This window comes from Nyctibius grandis, chromosome 17 (assembly GCF_013368605.1).
Source record: "Nyctibius grandis isolate bNycGra1 chromosome 17, bNycGra1.pri, whole genome shotgun sequence".
Lineage (NCBI taxonomy): Eukaryota > Metazoa > Chordata > Aves > Nyctibiiformes > Nyctibiidae > Nyctibius > Nyctibius grandis.
This window is the reverse complement of record NC_090674.1, coordinates 4,853,052-4,874,501: the sequence shown is the minus strand read 5'-3', so window position 1 is coordinate 4,874,501 and position 21,450 is coordinate 4,853,052. Positions and strand designations below refer to the sequence as shown.

The window sequence follows — 21,450 nt, the reverse complement described above, 5'->3', positions numbered from 1 at the left end:
AGTGGGGAAATAGCTAAACGCAGAGAGTTCTTGTGCAAGAGGGTGGCTTATTATGGATTATGTGGGCTTCTTTAATGTAAATAGCTCTGAACATAAACATCTACTATTTAAAGTTTATGGTGGCTTAATTGTGGAGGAAATGCCTTTTTAAATACAGCCTATCTTGGGATGTTATGGCTCCAGTGCTGGAGGGAAGGAGGGAGAAACATTAGGCAGGCATGGCAACTTGGCCAGGTGCTGGCTTCATTTGTCAAACACCAATGCTGAACAGTTTACTGTTCCACCTGTTGAATGGCTTCTGGAGGGTAATGGCTGTCAAAATAATTGCTGCTTGCTTCTGCTCCTCTTGTGAGCTGGGACAAATGTCTGTAGTACAGGGCAGTGAAACAGCTTGGGGAACAATATCATCCTGGATTGGTTCCTCAATTCAGTCATCAGTGTGATTGCACTGATGCTTCCGTTGGTACAGCAGCGTGAGGGAGTGGGATGGGAAGGGCTGGAGGAAGAGAAAACAGTGACTAATAGACTGTTGGACTGTGGATTTCATTGCACTGGAACAAGACCTGATCTGATGATCATCCTCTGGTCCAGCCGATAACTACAGTGAAAGGGTACACTGTCCTGCTTCCGCTGCTTCTCCCCGCTTCCAGATCAGTTTTCAACAAAAGCTGCTGAGCAGCTGACCAACCTAGTCACTGTGTTTGAAATACTTTTGAATGGGAAGATAAAGCAGACCAGTGTTGTGGTTTAACTTTGTCAGGGCAGGTACCTCTTCAGTCCTTTGCAAAACAATCTGTTTTGTGGCACCAAGCATGATTCAGGTGCCGAATTCTACCTGGAACCCAAGTTCATCAAGTCAGCCTTCTAAGTTTGTAACACTGCCTGTAAATACTTGCTAGAATAGAGTTTAAAGTTGCTTCTGGAAAATAGCACTTTACCAGTTGGCTACAAACAAATATCCTAGACCAGCAGGAAGTTAGAGAGGAGCAAAGGGGAGAGGTGTAAGGAAGGTCAGGGCTGCAGCTGCACATGTGGGACATGGGAAGGGACTCTGGCTAAATTTCTCAGTGCTTAGCTAAGATGTAGAGCTGTCAGTTCAATGTGGGATGGTAAACTCAGGGCTTCATCCTGCCTTATGGGGGAAGAGCTTAGTTGCTGGCTTTCTGGCCTCTTCAGTCAGCCCCTACTCACTGTGCATACTTTACCATGGCTTCTCAGGCCCCATGGTCAACTTACAACCCTTCTTATGCCATATAATGCTGCTTACTCTGCAGCACAGGCACTTGTATGCCTGTGTGGCAGTGGTCTGCAATGTTAGGGGTAGGTGTAAATTTCTGTTGTACAACTAGCACGCTGGGAAACCAGAGCAAATCACTTAAATCCTTTTAACATCTGTATGTTACACTAGCAATAAATGAACTATTTCTAGCCAGAGTCTCATTGTCCTGACTTGAACACAGTTTTTGCTCTGTAAAGGCCACAGACCATGAGTACAGGTGGAAAGGAAATGGACACACCAGACAAGGAGACAAGGAGAAACTGTGCTGTTGGTAATGCAGAGGTCTGAAGCCAGCAGTAGTAATTGTTTAATTTCAAATGCTGCTGTTGTCAGAATACCAAGAACAAAGCATCTTCAAGGTTGTTTTGGAAAATGTACAAAAGAATTGCTTTAGAGTACTGGTCTAAGTAGACTGACCATAGGAAGATGGACTAACAGTGCCTCATGCCAAGAACATAATGGCTTGTAGTGAGTCTTCTAAAAAGCTGATTTCAGCTGCTTTATGGGTGCAGATTTCTAGCACTCAGGCTGGCCTCCTCTGCTTCTCAAGGGAGGCAAGGAAGCAGAGGTCTTGATGAGATACTTTACTACAATTTGTCCTTTAAGTAAGGAAAGTCTCCAGCCCAACATCTGTTACGAAATATGTTCTGCAATACACTACAGAGTATGCTCAGGCATGTGGGATGGATGAGAGGTCAGGGATTGTTCTGGTGGACAGAGCCATTATGTCAGCATGGCATGCTGATCTTGGTGCTGTGCCTGTGAGTACCTGTTAGTCATGAGTGGGAGAGGCTGTGGAAGAATATATGTTCCACTGTGGCTCTGAAGGCTTATTAGGGAAGAGATTCTGTCACTAAGTACAGGGTTCAAGTGAAAAGGAGGACTTAACTCCAAATATTTGACCACTTTAAGACTTGATGCACACCAAAGATGGCATTGCCAGAGCAGGCAAATGGCTGGACTCTGCCTCTGAGAAGCTATTTTAAAGAACCTGGTCTTTAACATGCAGTTGGCATTCATAAGGTACCTGGGAGCTACCTTATACAGAGCTGTAGAGTCTAATGACCTTTCTGAAACATCCGCTAAACTTCCTCTGTGAGGAAAGCCAGACTGAGTTCACTTTTTTTTTCATTTAAAGAAATGTCTTAATTTCTCTGCAACTAAAATTGCTGTTTGTAACTAGCCTTTAGTAGGAGGGAAGGTCTCTGGCAGGAACTTGTGGAACTCCTTTTGTCTGAGGTGCTTCCATCATTACAAATACTTTGCAAAGTAACCTCTCTTCTGTGGCTTAGTAGTATTTTCTGCTAGATTATGCAGTACTGCAGTTAACAGAAACGGGCTGGGTAAGTGGACAGTGGGAACTTGCTTAAGTTGGTTTCTAATAAGCGGCCTAGTTGAGGATGGGTGGTGGTTGTTACTTCAGGTTTTAGTTTACTCAGATGTGCTGCTCTGAGTAACTTCAGTGCTTTGCTTTGGAGAACCAGACACTCCACACATGGTGTAAGAGGGCATGCTGCCTTTATCCCACTGCCTTTCAACATTGCAAAAAGCTAAAAACTTCTGCAGAAACTGAACCATCCCAAGGAGAGGAATGTTGGAGTGCTGCGTTCATACAGACAAGCTGATTCTTAGTGGTTACAAGTCTTAGCAGCATTGTATGATGACATGCTCTTGGCTTCCTTGGACAGAAGCCTTTTCCTGGTATGTGTCAGGGTGGGCATGCTTATGCTGGCGCTGCCTCGTGCACAGAAGAGCGGAGCTCTTGGTGTCTGCTTGGTAGATGAATGAGGCTGTTTGCTTAGCAAGGGGGCTTGTGAACTTTATAGTCTATGTAAATGAAGCATTGCAAAATACTAAGTGTCTTGTCCTCCCCATCCCTGGCATCTCTTGAGCTTATTTACTTGTCAGAGTCCTCTTACTCTGCTGGAGGATTTTCCTTTTTGCTGTTTGCTGGGACACGTGCCGTCTTAATTCTGTCTTGCCCCACACCTTATGATCTCAGAGTGACTGCAGTTTCACTTTCTGTGGAGGCCACAAAGCCCTGCCAACAGCTAAACCTGCTGAGCCAAACAACTTCTGCTCTTCAGTAGGTGGGGCTGAGGAAATTGCCCCTGTGGCAACCTTCTCTGTGTAGAGCAAGATAGTGAGGCTGACAGAGCTGCCAAAACGATGCTATGCAATGAGGGTTGCCTGCCCAGCCCTGACCTAAGCAAAATTGCAACACTCCGAAACCAGCTCTAACCATGTTGTTAGTGCAGTTGCTCCTGTCATCTGTTCTGTAGCTGCTTAGTCTCTGCTAACACAGCACTGGAAAACTTCAACAGCACAGGTGAGCTTACTTTTTCCCCAAGGTTTGATCAATATTTAGTGGGGTGGGAAGGGTGCTAAACCCAGAATGCTGGTGAAGTGATTGCATCAGTGCTGGATGAGGTGTCACAGCCTTCCTGTGGCCAGTTTCTGCAGTAGGCAGAAATACACAGTGCATTTTTTGATGCTAAGAATTAATGCAGGGAAAATTGAGTGTCCTGGTTCTTTGGAGCTAAAGTTTGAATGTTATTTGAGGCATGAGAGTTCTTCTCTCTCCACCCCATATAGGATGTTTTGTAGCACTGCTGATCCATCTTGGCTTTTAGCTTGGTTTTACAGAAGGTTTATGTGATCAAGGGATCTGTTCTCAGCACCACCAAGGGAAGAAGGGGAAAACCTCTGGTGTTGAAGCAGCTTCTAGAGATGATGTTAAAGAAGGGCTAGCACTGTGAAAGGTTTTTGTGGGGAATTTCTGACATACTAGTTGTGCACATATCTGAAGTATGTGAAAGGTGACCCCAGGGAAGCTGCTGCCATCAGGTTAGTCAGCAAACTAGGAGTAGTGTAGCTCCTTTGTCTATTGGCTTGTGGGATGAACATTCAACCCAAGAAAATGGACCAAGTTTACTTAATGTTTTTCTAGTAAAATAATGGAAACCTGAGCAAAACTACAGTGGGTTTTTTTACTCTCATGTATTAGTACTGTCTGGGATCCTTTAGTTCAGCTTTCTAAAGCTGTAAACAAGTAAATGACTATGTGCAGAATATATATTCTTCCCTTCTCCTGAGGTGTTTTCCAGGTTGGAAGTCTTTAGGGTAGGGCTCTGATTCTCTGTCTGTAGAGCACCCAGAGTATGCTAGGTGTTTAAAGGTCTGGCCTCTTACCTGTAGAAGTACACTCAGTAAATATTAGGGGGAGTGGGAAATAGAGCCACAGTAAACTGACTTGAAGAAATAGACTTAAAGTCAGACTGGATCAGGAATCAAGGAATTTCAGAGCCTTCATGTAATCTTGTAAATTGATGTTCCAGACAGGTATCCTATAGGTGTTGAGCTGCAGAGCAAGGGGGGGCCTATGAGGACCCATGGGTTTTCTGAACTAAAGTTATTGAATTTTTTGTAATGGTCTGAAATGTTTCTGATCCTTCTTTCTGGTAAAGTTTGTAACTGAAGGAGAATGGTTTGCCAGTATTCAACCTCAAGAGAACAGATGTTTTCAGTGGCTGAGTGCTTCACAGGTGCTTAAACAACTGCAGGCATCTTCCAGTAAGTTGTTGGGTTTTTTGCTTCCCCGTGTTTTGGGGAGGGTGTTTCTAGAACTCTTTATGCTCTGGGTTTTTCAGTTGTGAACCACTGATGCTATACTACACCTCTGGCAGCACTTTGGCAGCTCAGGAGTTGAGTTGGTTCATGGAACCAGCAGTGACAGTGACTTCTGAATGGTTAGCACTAGTACTTAGCCTTGTGTGCAAGGCAAGCCTTTGAGGGCTCTTGCCACTGTGCAAATTGCTTCCAAATGGCACTGAAAATCTGCACAGCAGCCTGTTAAAATTCTTACGTCACCTTGAGATGTAGCTACCTGAAATAACCTCCCACTGTGTGACAAAACTTGCATGGGAACAGCCTTTTGCCTTCATAAAACAATGAGGGCATCTTGGGTGAGTATTCTTTGGCTTGAGTTCACTGTATTGATAGCTTGGATTGCATTTCTAGTGTGTGTTCAGATGAGGTGAATGGGTTTGAATTGCCAGCATAGGTAGGAATAAGGTGAGTTGTCTGGGAGAGATAAGGAGCTTTGTTTTAAATGTGGATGACTTTTTTTTTTAATCTAGCTGTGTGAATTGTTTAGGGGGCACAGTTTACCCTCACATTTGCAAGCTGTTCCTCTAGATTTTGGGGGACACGAGGGAAGTACTTGAAATCAAGATTTAGTTAGCTGATTAATGCTGGGGGACAAAATATTCTGCTGTTGATAGTTGAGACTGCTACCTGCATGTCATCTGCTTGGCTGGGTTCTTGGCTGTATTTTTTGAGGTTCACCGCCAGATGAAGTGGGTAAATGTGGCCATGGGCACAGAATATGGCTCTACTCTGTTGTACATGGCATTTTGGTGAACTAAATCAAGATGACTGCCTGAGCTGGAGAGGTCTGTCTGTGGTAGGCAGTTATTTTGCGTGGTTCATGTCAATGCCTAAACAGAAGTTGTTGAGCACCAACTCTGCTCTGCCATATACATTCTTTCCTTTGCAGAACTGTGTTCTCCCCATTCTGCAGCGGAGACTTTGACACCTTCCACTGAAATGTCTTTGCTGTCTCCTGCCTTGATCAATTTGCAGCAAGCAGTTGTTTAGAAACCTGGCATTTCTTTCTAGTATGGCAAATTGCCTGCTTGCTCTGAACAGCTAAACTGAGGGGAGATGTAATTCTCACTGAGAACAGCAGTGAACATTTCTTTCTAAGGCACCCTTATAATTTTGTTCCAAAGCTTTTAAACCTAGAAGGTTAACAATAAAATTGAAAATAGCATGGGAGCAGAACAGAGCGTCATGGAGATAAGCTTATGTTTATAAAGCAGAGCAAAATTGCAGCAAGCCTGCGCTGTTGATATGATAGATAAAAGCCCTTTCAGTGCTTATGTTGGTACTTAAATGTGTAACAGCTCAAAGGTTTTGAAGTAGCTAATTCCCTACCATATATTTTCATTTACGGCTGGCTGTGTCTCACATCAAGCTGCCCAGGGCATGAATCCATTAATTTAAGAGAGTAATCTTTTCTGTATCTGTCCTGCTGAGGGAAAGTGCATGTATTGTCTTGTGCATGAAGAGGCTTTTCCTTTTAATAAATGAGAGCATATTTGTGCTTCCTGACTGTAGGGTAAGGTGCCACGCTGCAGTTCTAGACTAGGCTAGTGCCAGGAACAGGGGAGCCAGCTCTGAGAAGGAATTGTTGCCTTGCTCTAATAAGGAGCCGTGTTGCACTTAAATCTTGGCATATGGTGCTCGGTATCTGACCTGCTCTCACTCTAATCGACCCCTTTTTCCAATCTTTTTACTGTCTTTCCTCCTTGCTCTTCTTTATTATGGCCATTGTCCTTCACCTAGTGTTAGTCTGCCTGGGAAAAGGGTCATAACTAATGCAAGTGATGAGTGGTGCTTGTGTTCAGGAAAGGCTGCTTTCTCTTTGGAGTAGTCAGTGAGATGGTATCCTGTCCCATCTTCAGATGTGCTTCAGAAGTCCCTGTTGTCTTTCACTGTGGTGATTCCCCTTCTGGTGCAGCAGCTTTGAGAGAAATATGATGAAGCTGATGTTGGCAAAAGGCAAAAAGTCATCCTGAACGAGGCATTGTTTTGCTAATGAAGAGCACAGGATTGTATTCTCTTTACTTCTCTCAAGCATTTTGTGCTTCAAAGCAGCCTGCACCAATACTCCTACAGTCTGGCAGTCTGCTTTGTTTTGGTTCTTGCTTCCTCTGCAGTGTTCTCACATGTTCTGTACAGCTCTCAGGAAATCTCTGCCTCTCCTTCTGCCAATGTTTTGTTCCTTTATCCTAATCAAAGTTCCAACAGCTGAATTTGCCTGTAGACTTCCAAGTGTGCTTTAGCCAGTGCCTTGTTGACAGCCTTTGTCCATGTGCCATTCCTTTGTTGCCATTCCTTTGTCTCTGGAAGGTAGTTAAAGCCGTGTACTTGAACTTGTACACCAGCAGCTCAGCTCACGTCTGTATCTGCTTGTTCTTGGGATCCCTTGGTTTGAGATATTGCTGTTCCTTAGGCTTACAGAGCAAGGGAGCCCGTGCCCTTAGAGGCTGGGAGTGCCTGTGTGTCATGGAAATACTTGGGCCCAAGCACCCGAGCTGTGGGGCAGAACAACTAAAAATGTGTTGGGGAGGGGTGATGCAGTGGCATCCAGTGACTGGGATCCTTCAACTGGTTTTGCTGTTACTAGCTCATTTTCAGCTGTTGACCAGCTGGCTTACATAATTTGGGATTTGTTTTGATGTTGTAGATGGTACTTATTTAACTTGCAGGATGTCTCAATTATCTTAGCAGCTGATAAGGTGACTGGACCTTATTTAAATGGCAGAAGTTTAACAAGCCATCTTCTGTCTGTCAGTGCCATACATCTGAGGACCCTGAATAGTTTGAAATAGCTATATTGCTGCCTAGTAATGTGCAGTGGGATGTGACTTTTAAAGAACCTCAGGCATTTTCCTCTCCATACTTGGAAAAAAAGGAGGGAAGGAAAGGAAAAGTAGTCTTGTCTCTTTTTACTTAAGAACTACGAGGTTTGTTCCAATGGCATACCCTGGACTAGTAGTAAAAACCTGTTGGGAAGCTGGTGAGTTGATCCCTAACCCAGAGCATACATGAGCCTTCCCTGTCACCTTCTAGCTGAAGCCTTGCTGCTTGTGTCCAGTAACCTTATTTTTAAACCAGATCTGATTCATGCTTTATCTTTCTATGCCAGATGAGGTCCTTGGTTGTGAGTAAGTGTTGTGACTGTAGCTGGCAGGAGCCCTGCATGATTGCCTCACTTCAGGAAATGTTAAAATAACACTTTTTTTTTTTCTTAGAAAGCTAGTTCACTCCCCTCCCACTTCTAATGCTCCTAATAGCTGCCCCTAGTTTGGCAGCTGGCTTATAGAGGGTTGTTTGTGTTGCTGAGTGAGAGCAGAGACACTTCAGTGGATGCAGTGCTGGAGGAGAGGTACGCAAAGTGAGCTAGTATCTATAGCCAAGCTGGCTTAAACTTCAGAGGTTGCTCTGAAATTTGGAAGGAAAACTGCTAAACTGTGAGAAGAATCTTGCTCCTCCCACCTGGACTCTGTGTCTGAAGCTGGGGATTCTTTTCTGTTGGAGAAGAGAAGCTGCCCCAACTGAAGCTGCTCACTTGAGACAAACCATACAGCAGGTTTATCTGCTCTCCTGACTACAGTAATTCAGTGGAGCCAACAGTACCAATAGCTGCTGGAATGAGTGTCCCCTGAGGCTGGACCCAGCAGGTTTTGTCTGCTATTTTGGACTTGCAGTCAGGCCTCCAAGGTACTTAACAAAGCTTTAGTGGGGTTGAAGAGAATTATCTCCTCAAACCAGTATCAATGGCTGCTAGCTGCTTTGCCAGCTGGTCTGTGGAAGCTTTGTAACTCTCCAGATGGAGACGCTTTTGTTTTTATTGCCTGGCTCCTCCTTTGTTTCGTCACTGCTGGTGGAAAGGAAGAACAAGTTGTCATGATAAACAGATTAAAACTGTGATCTGTAAATGTTGCATACAGGGCTGTATGTGCTAATGTTTAACTCGTCTCTTGTTTTTCTTTCCATCCATAGGCAATACTGACTGGTGCACATCTTGACAAGGTCTCCTAGCAACCTTTTCTGTAGGGCTGAATGGCAGCAGGAGTGGCGGGGTAAATCGATGAGCTTGCCTTGGAAGCCTCTAAATAGGCAAAATTGGAACACACAATGGGTCAGAAGGTCACAGGTGGGATAAAGACTGTGGATATGCGGGACCCTGTATACAGGCCATTGAAACAGGAACTCCAAGGACTCGACTATAGCAAACCCACACGTCTGGACTTGCTGCTGGACATGCCTCCGGTATCGTATGAAGTCCAGCTACTGCATTCATGGAACAATGATGATCGCTCGCTGAATGTGTTTGTGAAAGAGGATGACAAACTCATATTTCACCGGCATCCGGTGGCTCAGAGTACAGATGCCATCAGAGGCAAAGTGGGATATACACGAGGACTGCATGTGTGGCAGATCACGTGGGCAATGAGGCAGCGAGGCACGCATGCTGTGGTAGGGGTGGCAACAGCGGATGCCCCTTTGCATTCAGTAGGGTACACGACGCTTGTGGGAAATAACCATGAATCTTGGGGGTGGGACCTTGGGCGCAACAGGCTGTACCACGATGGCAAGAACCAGCCAAGTAAAACCTATCCTGCCTTCTTAGAACCAGATGAAACTTTCATTGTGCCGGACTCCTTCCTGGTGGTTCTGGACATGGATGATGGGACACTGAGCTTCATTGTAGATGGGCAATACATGGGTGTTGCATTTCGGGGACTCAAAGGGAAAAAGCTATATCCAGTGGTAAGCGCAGTGTGGGGACACTGTGAAATACGGATGCGCTACTTGAATGGACTTGACCGTGAGTATAACTCCCTGTATTTGTTCTAGCAGCGCAGATTTGTGTGGTACTTAACTGCAGGCTTACTAGACCATGCTGGGGAAGGTTTTAATTTTGCTAGAGAGGTGAGGATTTCCCATCAGCAGTAGGGTTGCTGGATACAGCTCTGAATCCTTAATGGCTAATGCAAAAAGCTTGTCTGGCTGTACATGTGTGCTGTTACCAAGGCACTGCAGGGAGCAAGCAAGGGGTGGGGAGGTAGTATGGTGGGAGAAGGTGATGCGAGTTGTCTATCCACAGATGACAAACCTTTCTGTATTGCTACTAAAGTATCAGCAGGAATGTCCTTCTGACAGTCACGTTATTGGCAATGTAATCCTGGTGTCTCTTTACTGGAAACAGTCTCTGAGGGACAGTCACCCTCCTTGAATGTCTAGTGAAGGGACTTCTGAAATCCGTTGCAGGCAAGAGTGGGAAGAAGTCCTTATCTAAGGAAATGGGAATGTCTCATCTTTCAAAGAAGTAGCTCACTTCTCTGCTTCTTTCAGGGCAGGGTGTGCTCGTTTCTAGCATAGGGCTGGAGATTGTAGCCAGCCCAACTTGCATGCCAGGCCTTTTACTAATAGGGACATCAATCTCTAGCTAAGCTTGGTAATAAATTTGGCTGTCCAAATGTGCTAAAGTCTGTTATCTCTCATAGTCACAAGTTCCCATTGGGCCAGACTGTGACTCAGTCCTCTGGGTAGGGTGGAGGAGAGAGGTGAAGGAAGTGGATTAAAATCTGGATTTATGTTGTTAGTGAAATAAATTTGGCAGTATTGATATGAAAAGAATAGTGTTTCCCCTGCATTCCAGAACAGTGTCTGCCCAAAGGCTGTAGCATACTGGGCTCTTATTTGTGCTTAGAATGTGTTCTAATGCTGGGCCAGCAATGGCAAACCCCTGGCATTGGTGATATGAGGTATAACAAAGCTGACACTGGGCACCAGAAAAACTGAGCTGTCGGGATAACCAGGAAAGCCTTGCAAAGGGAATAGGAGCAAAATCCACAAGTTCTTTGAGAAATATGCTGCAACTCAGCAGGACCAAATAGAGAGCTCTTGGCAGAGCACCTTCTCACCAAAAGAAAGAAACCTAGCTCACTCTGCCACAACAGCTTACAGAATGGCAGCAGCTCCAGTAACCAGGTTTTTCTGAAGAGTCAAAGCCAAAATCTGCAGCTCTGCTCAAAGCCAGCAAGTCTGTGGAGTTGTTGGCACAGAACAGCACTTAGCAAGGAAACGGCCACCTCCAGTATTGGATTTGGTTGTAATGTGCTCTCAGCATAGGAGTGAATTGTGGGCATAAGGCCAGGAATGACGGGACGCTATTTTGGCACAGAGAGAAAGAAGGTGTCTGGCTCTAACCACTTCTGAGCATTCAATAGAAACACTGTCCAGTGACTGTAGTTCTTGTGAATGGAAGGAGGTCAGATATGTGTGTGCTTTCTCTTTTGGTCTCAAGATCTACTCTCAGACTGGGTTACCAGTATAAAGTACATGAGGACAAAGTTCTTGTTCTTAATCTCTGTGGGAAGAAGATGCTCTCCTTGAAGGTCATTAAACTGGAATGTATTTGTTATGTTAATGTCTATAGGCTTTGAAGGTCAGGGCCCCTTGTCCTCTGGGATGCTGGCTAGACAATGCCTCTGTCCCAGCTATCTCCATACAGAGCAGGAGGAGTGGGGACAGACTTTGAATACCCCAGTGGTTTAAGAATAAGCTATGTTGGGAAGTGCATAAGGAGTGCTGCCAGTAACAGGCTTCTCTGTTCTTCATGTCACAGCCAGAGCTGAGACATGCAGTCCAGCTGTAGAGACCTGTCCCTGCAGCAGAGGCAGCACGGATCCTGGGGTAGATCATGAGCAGGCAAGACCAGCAGTACCTTGGGCTGAATGCAGCCCCGTTTTCACTTGTGGCACAGAACATGTATGACAAATGGTGGGGCTTGGAAAGCAACAGCACTGCCCTGACAGATCTGTTTGCTTTCCACTCAGCTATCAGTGCAAAAGAGGTGTGCATATAGAGGTATGATTCCTCAGGAATAATTAATACTTGAAGCACTTGGAGAACTGCTAGAAAAAACATTCCACTGCAGCTTCCCCTGGAGCAGGTAATAGCTTGTGATCCATAGCAGGGAAGGAGAGGGGGGGAAGTAGGGCATTAGTTCAGCTCTGGCTGCTAACTAGAGGAGGAGGCAGACCAATTCAGGCGTGCATTTCCTGACTTTGTTACCAAGTCTCTCAGTTAACAAACTCTCCTTCTGACAGACTTTTTGCCAAAAATTACATAAATTAATTACATTAGCTTTCTCCACTTTTCATTGGAAGTGTTTTCTACATGGAGCAGTATGACTGTTTACTTTTTCCAAAGTAGAATCAGGAGTGGCCTGATCAGAGGCTACTGACAACACTCTTCTTTTGAGCTTTGCAGTGTTAGCTGTTATCTTTGAACCTGGAAGGAAGGGACTTGTATCCACCTTATTGATGGAATTAATTCTGGTAAAAAATGCAGTGACATGCCCATGCTCAGAAAAACCAAGCTTTTCCTGTCTCTCAGCTGTTCAAAACAGCTGTATGAACAGTCAGATTAATTTGGCTTGTAGTAGTGGAAGCTAGAGCTGTTGGCATCTATCAAGGTTCCTGAAAACTGCAGCTTCTCAGCCAAACTTTTCCATTCCTGTGGATGTTTTTAGGTGTCTGTGTTCAGCCCAAGACGTGTGTAAAGGAAGCTTTCTAATGATGCACACGGAGTCCTCAGGCTGTTAGAAGGCTGTCCAGTTATCTGCTAAATTTAGGATGTCTTTGTGTTTGCCCTCTCTTGGTGGAGGAGAGACCCCTTAGGCTTGAGCAGCAAATTGTGTAAAGGTGAGCTTTGACAGACGTAGCAACAGGAGCTGTGAGAAACTAATCTGTATCTTCCTCCCTGCTGCTGTGATGTGTGAACTCTGGCTTTGACCTCAGTCCCCTGTATGTTGTGAATGACTCTTCAGCATCAAAGTGCCCCATATGCTATTCCTGAAAAATGAGTATTATCTTGTTCAGTGTTTATAGGTACGGGATGCAAAAATGATAGCCAAAGGCCTGTACCTTTCCCAGCCTTATGATATAGGAGGGAATCATCTAATGGAAAAATATCACAATACAAGTAGTGACATGAAGCTTTGGATGTCTTTGTTTTTCATGGGAAGTATGTAGTACAAATGAAGGGACTGACAGCTGTTACATCCTACTATATGAGAAACAAATCATGATACTTTCTGGGTACACATACCACATGATGCTATCACACTGTTTGCTGAAGTCTTTTACTTCAGTGAATGTTTTACAAAGGTTTTTGGCTACTGCAATAAGATGCATAGGCTAGAAGATGTGTTCTGACTTGAATGAATGGTATTGCAGAGGGGGAACTTCCATTAGGGGATTCTGGTTTTTTTGTTCACATACCTGTATGGTTTAAATAACCTCTACAGAAACATCATGCTCTGCCTGTGTATTTGATGAGCTGAAGTTGCTGATACGTGAATGCTGAATGGCTTTGGTCCTGAAAACATGCCAGGCATTTGTTTTTCTTGCTCAGTCTTTTCTGGGGGATTTTTAGAACTAGCAAAATGAATGTGTAACTTGTGGGTTGGGATGTTAATGTCTTGGGTCTTTTGTTTCCAGCTGAACCACTGCCTTTGATGGACTTGTGTCGGCGAGCTGTGAGGCTTGCTCTGGGCAAGGAAAGACTGAATGAGATCCCTACACTGCCACTGCCAGCCTCTCTCAAGAGTTACCTGCTCTACCAATGACCTTCGTGTTCAAGGATAGAGAGTTGGAACCAAGGCAAAATACCTGGAGCTGACCCACTGGGCAATGGGTTCTCCACCCTCATGTCATCGCTACTGTTGGAACTCCTTGGTCACAATATTCCTGCCACTGCTTAAGTCTCCATGTGCCCTTACTGGCAAGCTCTCAAGTAATCCTTGTTCCACAACTGAGTGTTTTGTTCTTTGGAAGTCACTTCCCCAGCACACTTACAAAAAGAACATTTACAGAAGCTCTGTGCTTCCCTGCTTCTCCTGAGAAAAGGCTGTACTGCATGCTTTGGGTTGTAGAGCCTGGGAGTGAATGATTTTTCTGTACCAGCTAGAGGGAAGAACATAATTTGGGGGAAGGGAAGGCATTAGGAGTAGAAATGTTAAGACCAGGTCCTAAGAATGGAAAGGCATGGGATGGCCAGCACAGTTGGGAAGAGTCTGGAATACCAAGAAGAATTAATTGCTGAGTTTTTAAAAACAAAACAAAAAAAAACCACCCCACCCCCAAACCCTGAAACACCAAAACCAAGAACCTTTCCACCAGAACACTTCTTAATTTGGAGAAGGTGGTTATGTTGCTGATGTCTGTATCTCTGCCAGGACTTCTCACCATGTTCTAATGTTATTTCATAGGCAGTGAATCCTGCTTTCTTGTTTATCACCATTGCTTTCTCGGTTCTACTGCTCCATTCTCTGTTCTGCCTCTTAGTGGGTTTGACTCAGCTGATTGAGCAGTCATACCATGTCTTCACCTGCCCTCTTCCTGACTTAAACCTGCAGGTTTTAGTCCAGGATCAGGGGTTCCTTGCTGATGTGGGGACAGGGAGGGGACAAACTTCTCCTGCAATAGGGTGAGACAAGCTGAGCTGAGATTTGTTACACAGCTATAGGTCCTGCCATCTTAGGTCTACTTTCTGTATAGCCTGTTTCATGTTAAGGCTTTAGAGAAACATATTAATGTGTTTCTCTAATGGCTCTGCCATGGAATTCTCTTCTTAAATCAGCTGCTTAAAGTCATCCAAATGAGGCTTTGTTCTGTCATAGACCATTGGCATAATCTCCACTTAACTATGCAGCAGGAATAGCACACTCTGTTTCTTCCTTGGGGGTGGGAAGTTGTCCCAGCGAAGGTGGTAGCAGTGTGTCTGCAGAAGTACCATCAGCAGATGAGAAATCCAGGTGGCGATTGCTGCGGAATATAACTTGTGAGACTTTAACAGAGGCCAGTGGGGTGATCTTCAGGCACAGCAAGAAGAAACTGAACCTCTCCAGAGCTGGGGGTGGGGGGCAGGAGAGAACTGCAATAAACAGGACAAGCAATTCAGGCAAAATCAGCACATCCCAAATAAATTCTCACCTCAGTAGCCAAGTAAAGAGGATGATACTCCTTTACTAGCAGGAGCTGCTCTCTTGACCTCTCCACAGGTTACTATGCTGCCTTTCTGGGGTTATTTTGCACATTTCTTTGTCTTGAAAAATGTTTGTGTGGTTGGTTTTTTGCTCTTGAGTTATCCCTTCAGTTCTGTGTAGGTACAAATGAGTTTAGTTGTTGAAAATGTTAATATATATATTTGTGGTGTATGTATAAGAACATGTTTTAAACAGCTGCTGTAGGGTACCTTTTTTTAAAATAAACTACTTGCATAGTATTTTTTTAAAGCACAGAATTGGTGCCAAGACTGGGTGGGGTGTGATGTGCCCCTTTTTTAATCTAATATTATATGATTTTTTTAACGTAGGGGTTTGTATTAGTTTCTGTCACAGGGTGCGACGCAAGAAAATTCAGTGTGTATGGAGCCCTACTAGGTTGCCTTCAACTTGAACCAGTGTCTTCCAGAACTCCAGGGAAGCAGCTGTGTTCTCCCTACTTCTAATGTTCGTTGTGCTCCCTTGTTTCCATCTCTTCTCACTTCACCAGTACGTTGCTTTGTACAGTTTTAAATTCTGACTTTCTATTTTATGACTGTAGATAATACTCAATAACCTAATAAACTTTATTAAATATTACTTGATGTTGGGTTTTATTTGCATGAAATTATCAGAATTCTTTATATCTAGCTTCTACATGAATGGTGAGTTTACTCCCAAGAAGCAACAGGTGTTGTGGCCTTGTCTGTCCTTGGAAGAATACAAATTTAAAGTGGCATCTAAGAGGTGTGTACAGGTGGAGGGCAAGCTGCAGCTATTGGTACGGGGTAGAAGGGTGGGGTAACCTGAGATTTTGTAGAGCTGCCCTTAGTGCCTAAAAATGGTTACTCCAGATAGAGTTGAATAAAATCTGTGATGAGCCAGCAGCCTTAGTTTCCTAATTTAACTTGGTTTACAACTGACTTATTACATCATACTCCTTTTTCTTCAAATAGATTCAAGCAGATTCAATAGACAGGGCTCTGGTTATCTTGCCAAACTTGATGCATTGTGATGGTTTGCAAATTTCACTCCTAGATTACAGTAGACAACTTTTCTTTTTCTTCCAGAAAAGCAGCTCATATGAAAACAAGTCACTGATCTACTACTTTATGTTGATACCTGACTGTCCTTTTTCTTAGGAAGGGAGATGGTGGATAGAAGAAAGCAAAATAAAATGGTGAGGGCTAAAGGGATCCCTAGCCAGTAGAACAACACAGTTAATTACAGAAGGTGCTGTGGCAGGTTGAGCTGAGTGTTGGGAGAGTCATTCCTGGTGTGCTTGAAAAATGGCTGATTTCAATGTCTCTGGGTTAACTTCTTCAGGTCATGAACTTGATTTAGGTCAAATAACTCTCAGTCATTCCCTACCCATTGCTATAAGTTGCTGTGTTTTCATGTATTTTGAGATCTGTTTGCACAAGAGGCTTCGTTCCTGGCCTGTGAGGAGATACGGATTATATTTTTTGTGGAGTATAAACTGTTTGTTGCTTGCTGGTTGTGCCTTCAGTCTCTTCCACTTCCAACCTGGGCAATACAGAAATGCACTTGAATTGTATCAGCCGCTAGGTTAAGCCTCTCCAAACTTACTGTCAGTGAGATGACTTGATACTCTTGTCAATTATGACAAAGGCTTTAATTCTCCTTCCTGTCCACACACTTTTCTGTCTTCCCTGCAGCTACCAACTTTTGTGTGAAAACCACATGATATAATCAGTTCACACAAACACACTACAATATGTGAGGCTCAACTGAAGCTCAGAGGTATGCTTATGAACTGCCTTATAAGGGTGCTGGCTGAGGAGAGCTTAAAAGGAGGAAAAAAAAAAAAAAAGGCAAGTGGTTTCTTGTCTTTGTCTCCAGTCAGGGTAAGTTTTTTTTTTTTGTATTTTGGATATCTTAATTGTCTTTGTTTTTCCCACATGTAAAAGCCAACTGTTTGTAGATCCTAAGCCTAAATATCCAGCATATTCAATAATTGTAACTTTTGTTTTGTGGAAGGTAGTGAAGGACTTCAGTGAAATACTTAATTTTCTGCCTGCACGTGACCAAGGCTGGTGTCCCCTTACCTTTCATGGAGGGCTGCCTCTGCTTTGCTGGAAGTGTGGCTGGAGGGGTTCTGGGAGAGCAGAAGGCTGGGGAGGGTGCATAAGGTGGGGCAGTTGCAGAAGACTGAGAAATTAGTTCATGCTCGGCTCCAGACACCCAAACAGGCTTGTGTTCCAGCTGCATGGAATATTTGAAACAAATGACCTGCTCAGGGCTGGGAGTCTGTGTGTTTATGTACAGTGCCATGGCAACAGCAGAGGAAGTCATGAGATGGGGATTGGCCCTGGTGGAATCAACAAATGATATCACAGAGTAGCAAGTCCTAATGAATCAGTGGCTCTCTGCTTCCCCTGCCATTGCCAGTCATCAAGCACTGGCATGTGGCAGGCAGACCTACTCCTTCCTGAGTAGCATTGAAAACTGCAAGTCCTACTTGTATCAGGGCCTTCTTAAAAACCAACCCTGTTACCCTGGCCAGCATCTCATCTTCCTGCTGTTGCTCACTAATCACATTTATGCACATGGGGCTGTTCCTACATTTTATAGGAGGCTTCTGGCCTTGATATGCCTGCTGTTGCCTTGCTGGTTATACAGAAGTGCTGTGGCAATTCTGCAGAGAATCTTGGCATCGTGATGCTCTAGACAAGTAGTGGAGTAGCTTTTGTTGCTTCCTGGAAGTTGAGGCTTTGGTGAAAGTTAATTTGGGTCTAGAAAAGTGTGGAAGATGGGAAGTATTCAGTGGAGGAGTTTAGTAGCTGGTAAGGAAGTATGTCATACTACTTTAGCAGTCTTGTCATAATTCCTTTCAAAAGGAAAGCAGGTCTTGGGTGCAGGTTACACTCGTTCCTGCGCAGCATATCTGCACCAGCGATCATCCCTCCTGTGGGTCTTGGCCAAAGCTATGACAATGTCAAGACAGAAAAACTTGGAGGTGGGGGGACAGTTGCCAATTGTCTCCTGTATCTGCAGAACTGAGATTGATTTCTCTGACCTCAAGCAACTTCCCTGTTGGAGCCTAGACATCAATACGTACATGTCAAGTCCTTAGGCAGTACCAGCACAAGGGAATTTGCCTTTTCCCTGTGCCTGGGATGTGCAAACGTAAAAGGATATGCATCATACTTTTAAGAACTTATTTTGGCAGTTACACCTCTTCTCCTCCATGAGGTAAGACCTAGCATGCTCCCCCTCTTCTCTCCCATATGCTTCCTATGCAGAGCTAATGCTGTTGATCTTATGCCAAAGACAAAGTTGCATTTGACTGGAGAAGGAAATACATAGCGATTTATTTAGTAAAGTTTATTCAAATTAAAAACCTAACCCAAAGCACAACCTTTCTTGGCATACAAAACAGTGCTGAAGGGAACAAAACTTGTTCAATGCTTGCACAAAACATTGGAGCACTGATCCTGTCCTTGCACATGTTTTGATTCGAAACTATTGCAGGCTTGTCTGCCCTTCAGACAGAAAACTATTTGAAGCAGCTGCCAGATGTTTTGTCTGACTTGTGTTTTACAATTTGCTTACTGCTTAGCAATGCTCTTCATATTGGGTGTTCAAGCTGCCCCTCTGCATTCTGTTCCTGTGGCACCTCTGTGCTGGTTTCCCACCCCTTTGCCCGAGTCACATACGCACGTAGCACAGGGGAGATACAAGTCTGAGTATGTTACTCAAAGGCTCAGTATCGCACGTCTGCCGCCCAATCTGCTGGCCTCATCTGGGACCTTTTCTGGGACTAGCACAGACCAGCCACATTCCTCTGCTCACATGTTGCCACAGTATATAAAAGTTAAGGTGATTTACAGTCTCTTATAAAAGCACTTACAGCCTGAATTTAGGCCTTGCTAAACAACCTTACACTGAACACCCACAGTTCATGGCTTGGGCAGCCTCTTTGACTAGCTCTAACTTAGCTGAGTTGTAAATCTTTTTTTTTCACCTCTGTAAGTAAGATGGGCAATAAATTCTCAAATACAATGAAGCAGAGCAAAGACCTTTTGTGTTTTTTCAGAACTATGACAAATTAGACTCAATCAAAAGGTATACGTGCTGAACAGGGACACCTCAAGATTTCCTTTGTTTGCCCAGCTCCAGCAGCATCCCAGCCAGTTATACTATTTGTGTAAAATTGCTCAGGTGGGAGCAGTCCGATTTGCCTACAGGTTTAGAAGCACACATCCTTGACTTTCTGTGCTTCTGCACCACTCACGCTCCTACAAAACCACATCTATACAAGTGCAGCATCTTAAGGCAAGGTCCTTGTTAAATGGATTTAACCTGCAGTTTTTGACTTTGCTCAGACTTGCATCTTTTAATAATCAGAGGGCTTGGGTCCACACTTCTTAGGCACCTAGCACTGGATTTTCCTCTAACATCGTGTATGACTGTTTTGCAGTCAACAGCTTGTGGTGCAGAGAAGCTTTGATGTGCAATGGTATTGTGGGGGATGTAGGCCAAGAAATAGCTGCTACTTCTGGATAACCTTCTAGATAGCACCTTGTTTGTCCTCAGGGGTTCCATAAATGCCTGTTCCTACCAGAGTCTGTCATTGTTCGCTCTCATAACCTCTTGTTAAGACATTAACTATTATTTAGGAGGGCCTAGCAAAATTTTACTGTCTGAAACCTGCATAAGCAAACATGCTGTCCAACTTCTAAAGGGTACATGGGCAGGCAAGAAACACCTGCCTAAACTGGCATCTGGCCAGGACACAGGTGTTGATCTTTTTTTTTTTTCTTTAACTTTTATGAAAAAATACTGAGGGTTTCCCACAACTGAGGGTCTGAACTCTTTGTTCCCTAACTTTTCCCAAAGCAGGTACGCTGGGAGTACAGAACTTTCTCTCAGGCTGCGCAAGTGGTATGTTGATCTGAAAGGTAAAGTGCTACCTACTGAATCAGTAACTTAATTTCCTGCAACAGGCTGGATGTTTCCTTTGGAAGAGGACCACCTAATATTGATAGGGTCTGTTCCTACTTAATTTGAGGTCCAACAGAGACTTGAGGAGTAACAGCTGTTACTCCTAAATATGATCTGTATTTTTCAAACTGTCTAGACACCTGGGTGGGTTGCACACATTACCAGCAAAGCTAGTTAATCATGTCAAACTTTTTCTTTATAGAAAGGCCTGGTTTTGGTTTGGTTTGTTTAATGAGCTATATGGAAGCCCAGGGGAAGACAGTGAATCAAGCAGACAGGTGGGGCAATTTGATCACTAAGGGTGACATTTTGACATTTTTTCATTCTGTCCTGATATAGACAGTGCACAGATTTCAAGATTTCAGAAGTTATTGGCTGTGGCGTTTGATAAGAACACTGACACAGTAAACCCTTAAAATGGTAAGTTGTAGTAATGTATCATGTGTGGTCTCTGAAATGCTGTTAAATGAAAACTGACTGAAACTGTGCTGCACAATAAGAAATTACAGCAATGAAAATTAGGTTTACAGAATGCTAGAAATGAAGTATTTTAATTGATTTTGTAAAGGAAAACCTAGAAGAATGAGCACTCAGAGTCCTTGTGATGCATCCTGCTTGGATAAATACAGATGTTTTTGATTAATGTTCTCACAGATGCCAACTATCTAGTCCAAAGTGAAGTACTGTGTGATAAGATCGTCATTCTTAGAAAGGAAAGAAGGTAATTCTTCATATGCAATCTGACATTTTTATTTGTGTTTAAAAAAAAGTCAAAATTGCAAATAAATGTGGAGTTTAAAAGGGGGACAGACATTTCTGGACAGGAACCCTCTCTGAGAAGCTGCATCCTGGAGTTCAGACGCTCTTGAGGTGGGCTTGCTGATCCACAGGCAAGCAATGCCTTGGAGGATGCCTGATATTTAGAGTAAGAGACTTGTGCCACACATGCTTTAGGTCTGCATTTGCTTCTGTTTATGTTTGTGTTTGCTATCTGTGTTTCAAAGTTCATAATCAAGACTAACCATGACCTTCACTAGAATAAACTTGTTTTTCTCTTCAAGGTTGCCTGGCACTAGCACTACTCTCAAGTATATTTCAGTAAGCACAAGGCATGCATGTTTCTACAAACAGCAAATGCAAACGAAATACTATTCTGGTCATACAGGTGGGATACCTGCAACCTAAACAAGCATGAGAATCCCAAGACAAACTATGATGCATTTCCGAGAAGTTTAACTGGGAGTCTAGGAGAATTGGGCGCCAGCATTAAATACTATCTCCCCAGATGGGTGTTAAACAGTGTTTTTCAAGAAGGGATGAACACTAAAAGAGCAGATCCAACTTAAGAAGAAGCCAAGGTGCAAAAAGCTTGTTGGTCAGGAAAGGCCTTTGACATGTTAATCTCTTACCAGATGCATATGGCAAAGGTTCAGAATCATTCTTGGGAAAACAAAGAGGAGGAAAAGATTTAGCCTAGGGACTAGTTCAGTGTTCTGATCATGGACTCAGCAGTTTA

The 21,450-nt window shown here is 43.8% G+C and overlaps 1 protein-coding gene across 1 annotated transcript in view; it reads left to right on the top strand.

Moving 5' to 3' along the window:
- SPSB1 (splA/ryanodine receptor domain and SOCS box containing 1) overlaps positions 1-15,566 on the top strand; it is a 30,171-nt gene extending 14,605 nt beyond the window's left edge. Inside the window, exons 2-3 of the mRNA XM_068415195.1 lie at positions 8,912-9,740; positions 13,423-15,566. Of these exons, the coding sequence (XP_068271296.1) occupies positions 9,047-9,740; positions 13,423-13,550 (822 nt within the window). The 5' untranslated portion in view covers positions 8,912-9,046 and the 3' untranslated portion in view covers positions 13,551-15,566. The remainder of the gene's footprint in view (positions 1-8,911; positions 9,741-13,422) is intronic.
- The last annotated feature ends 5,884 nt before the right edge of the window (positions 15,567-21,450 follow it).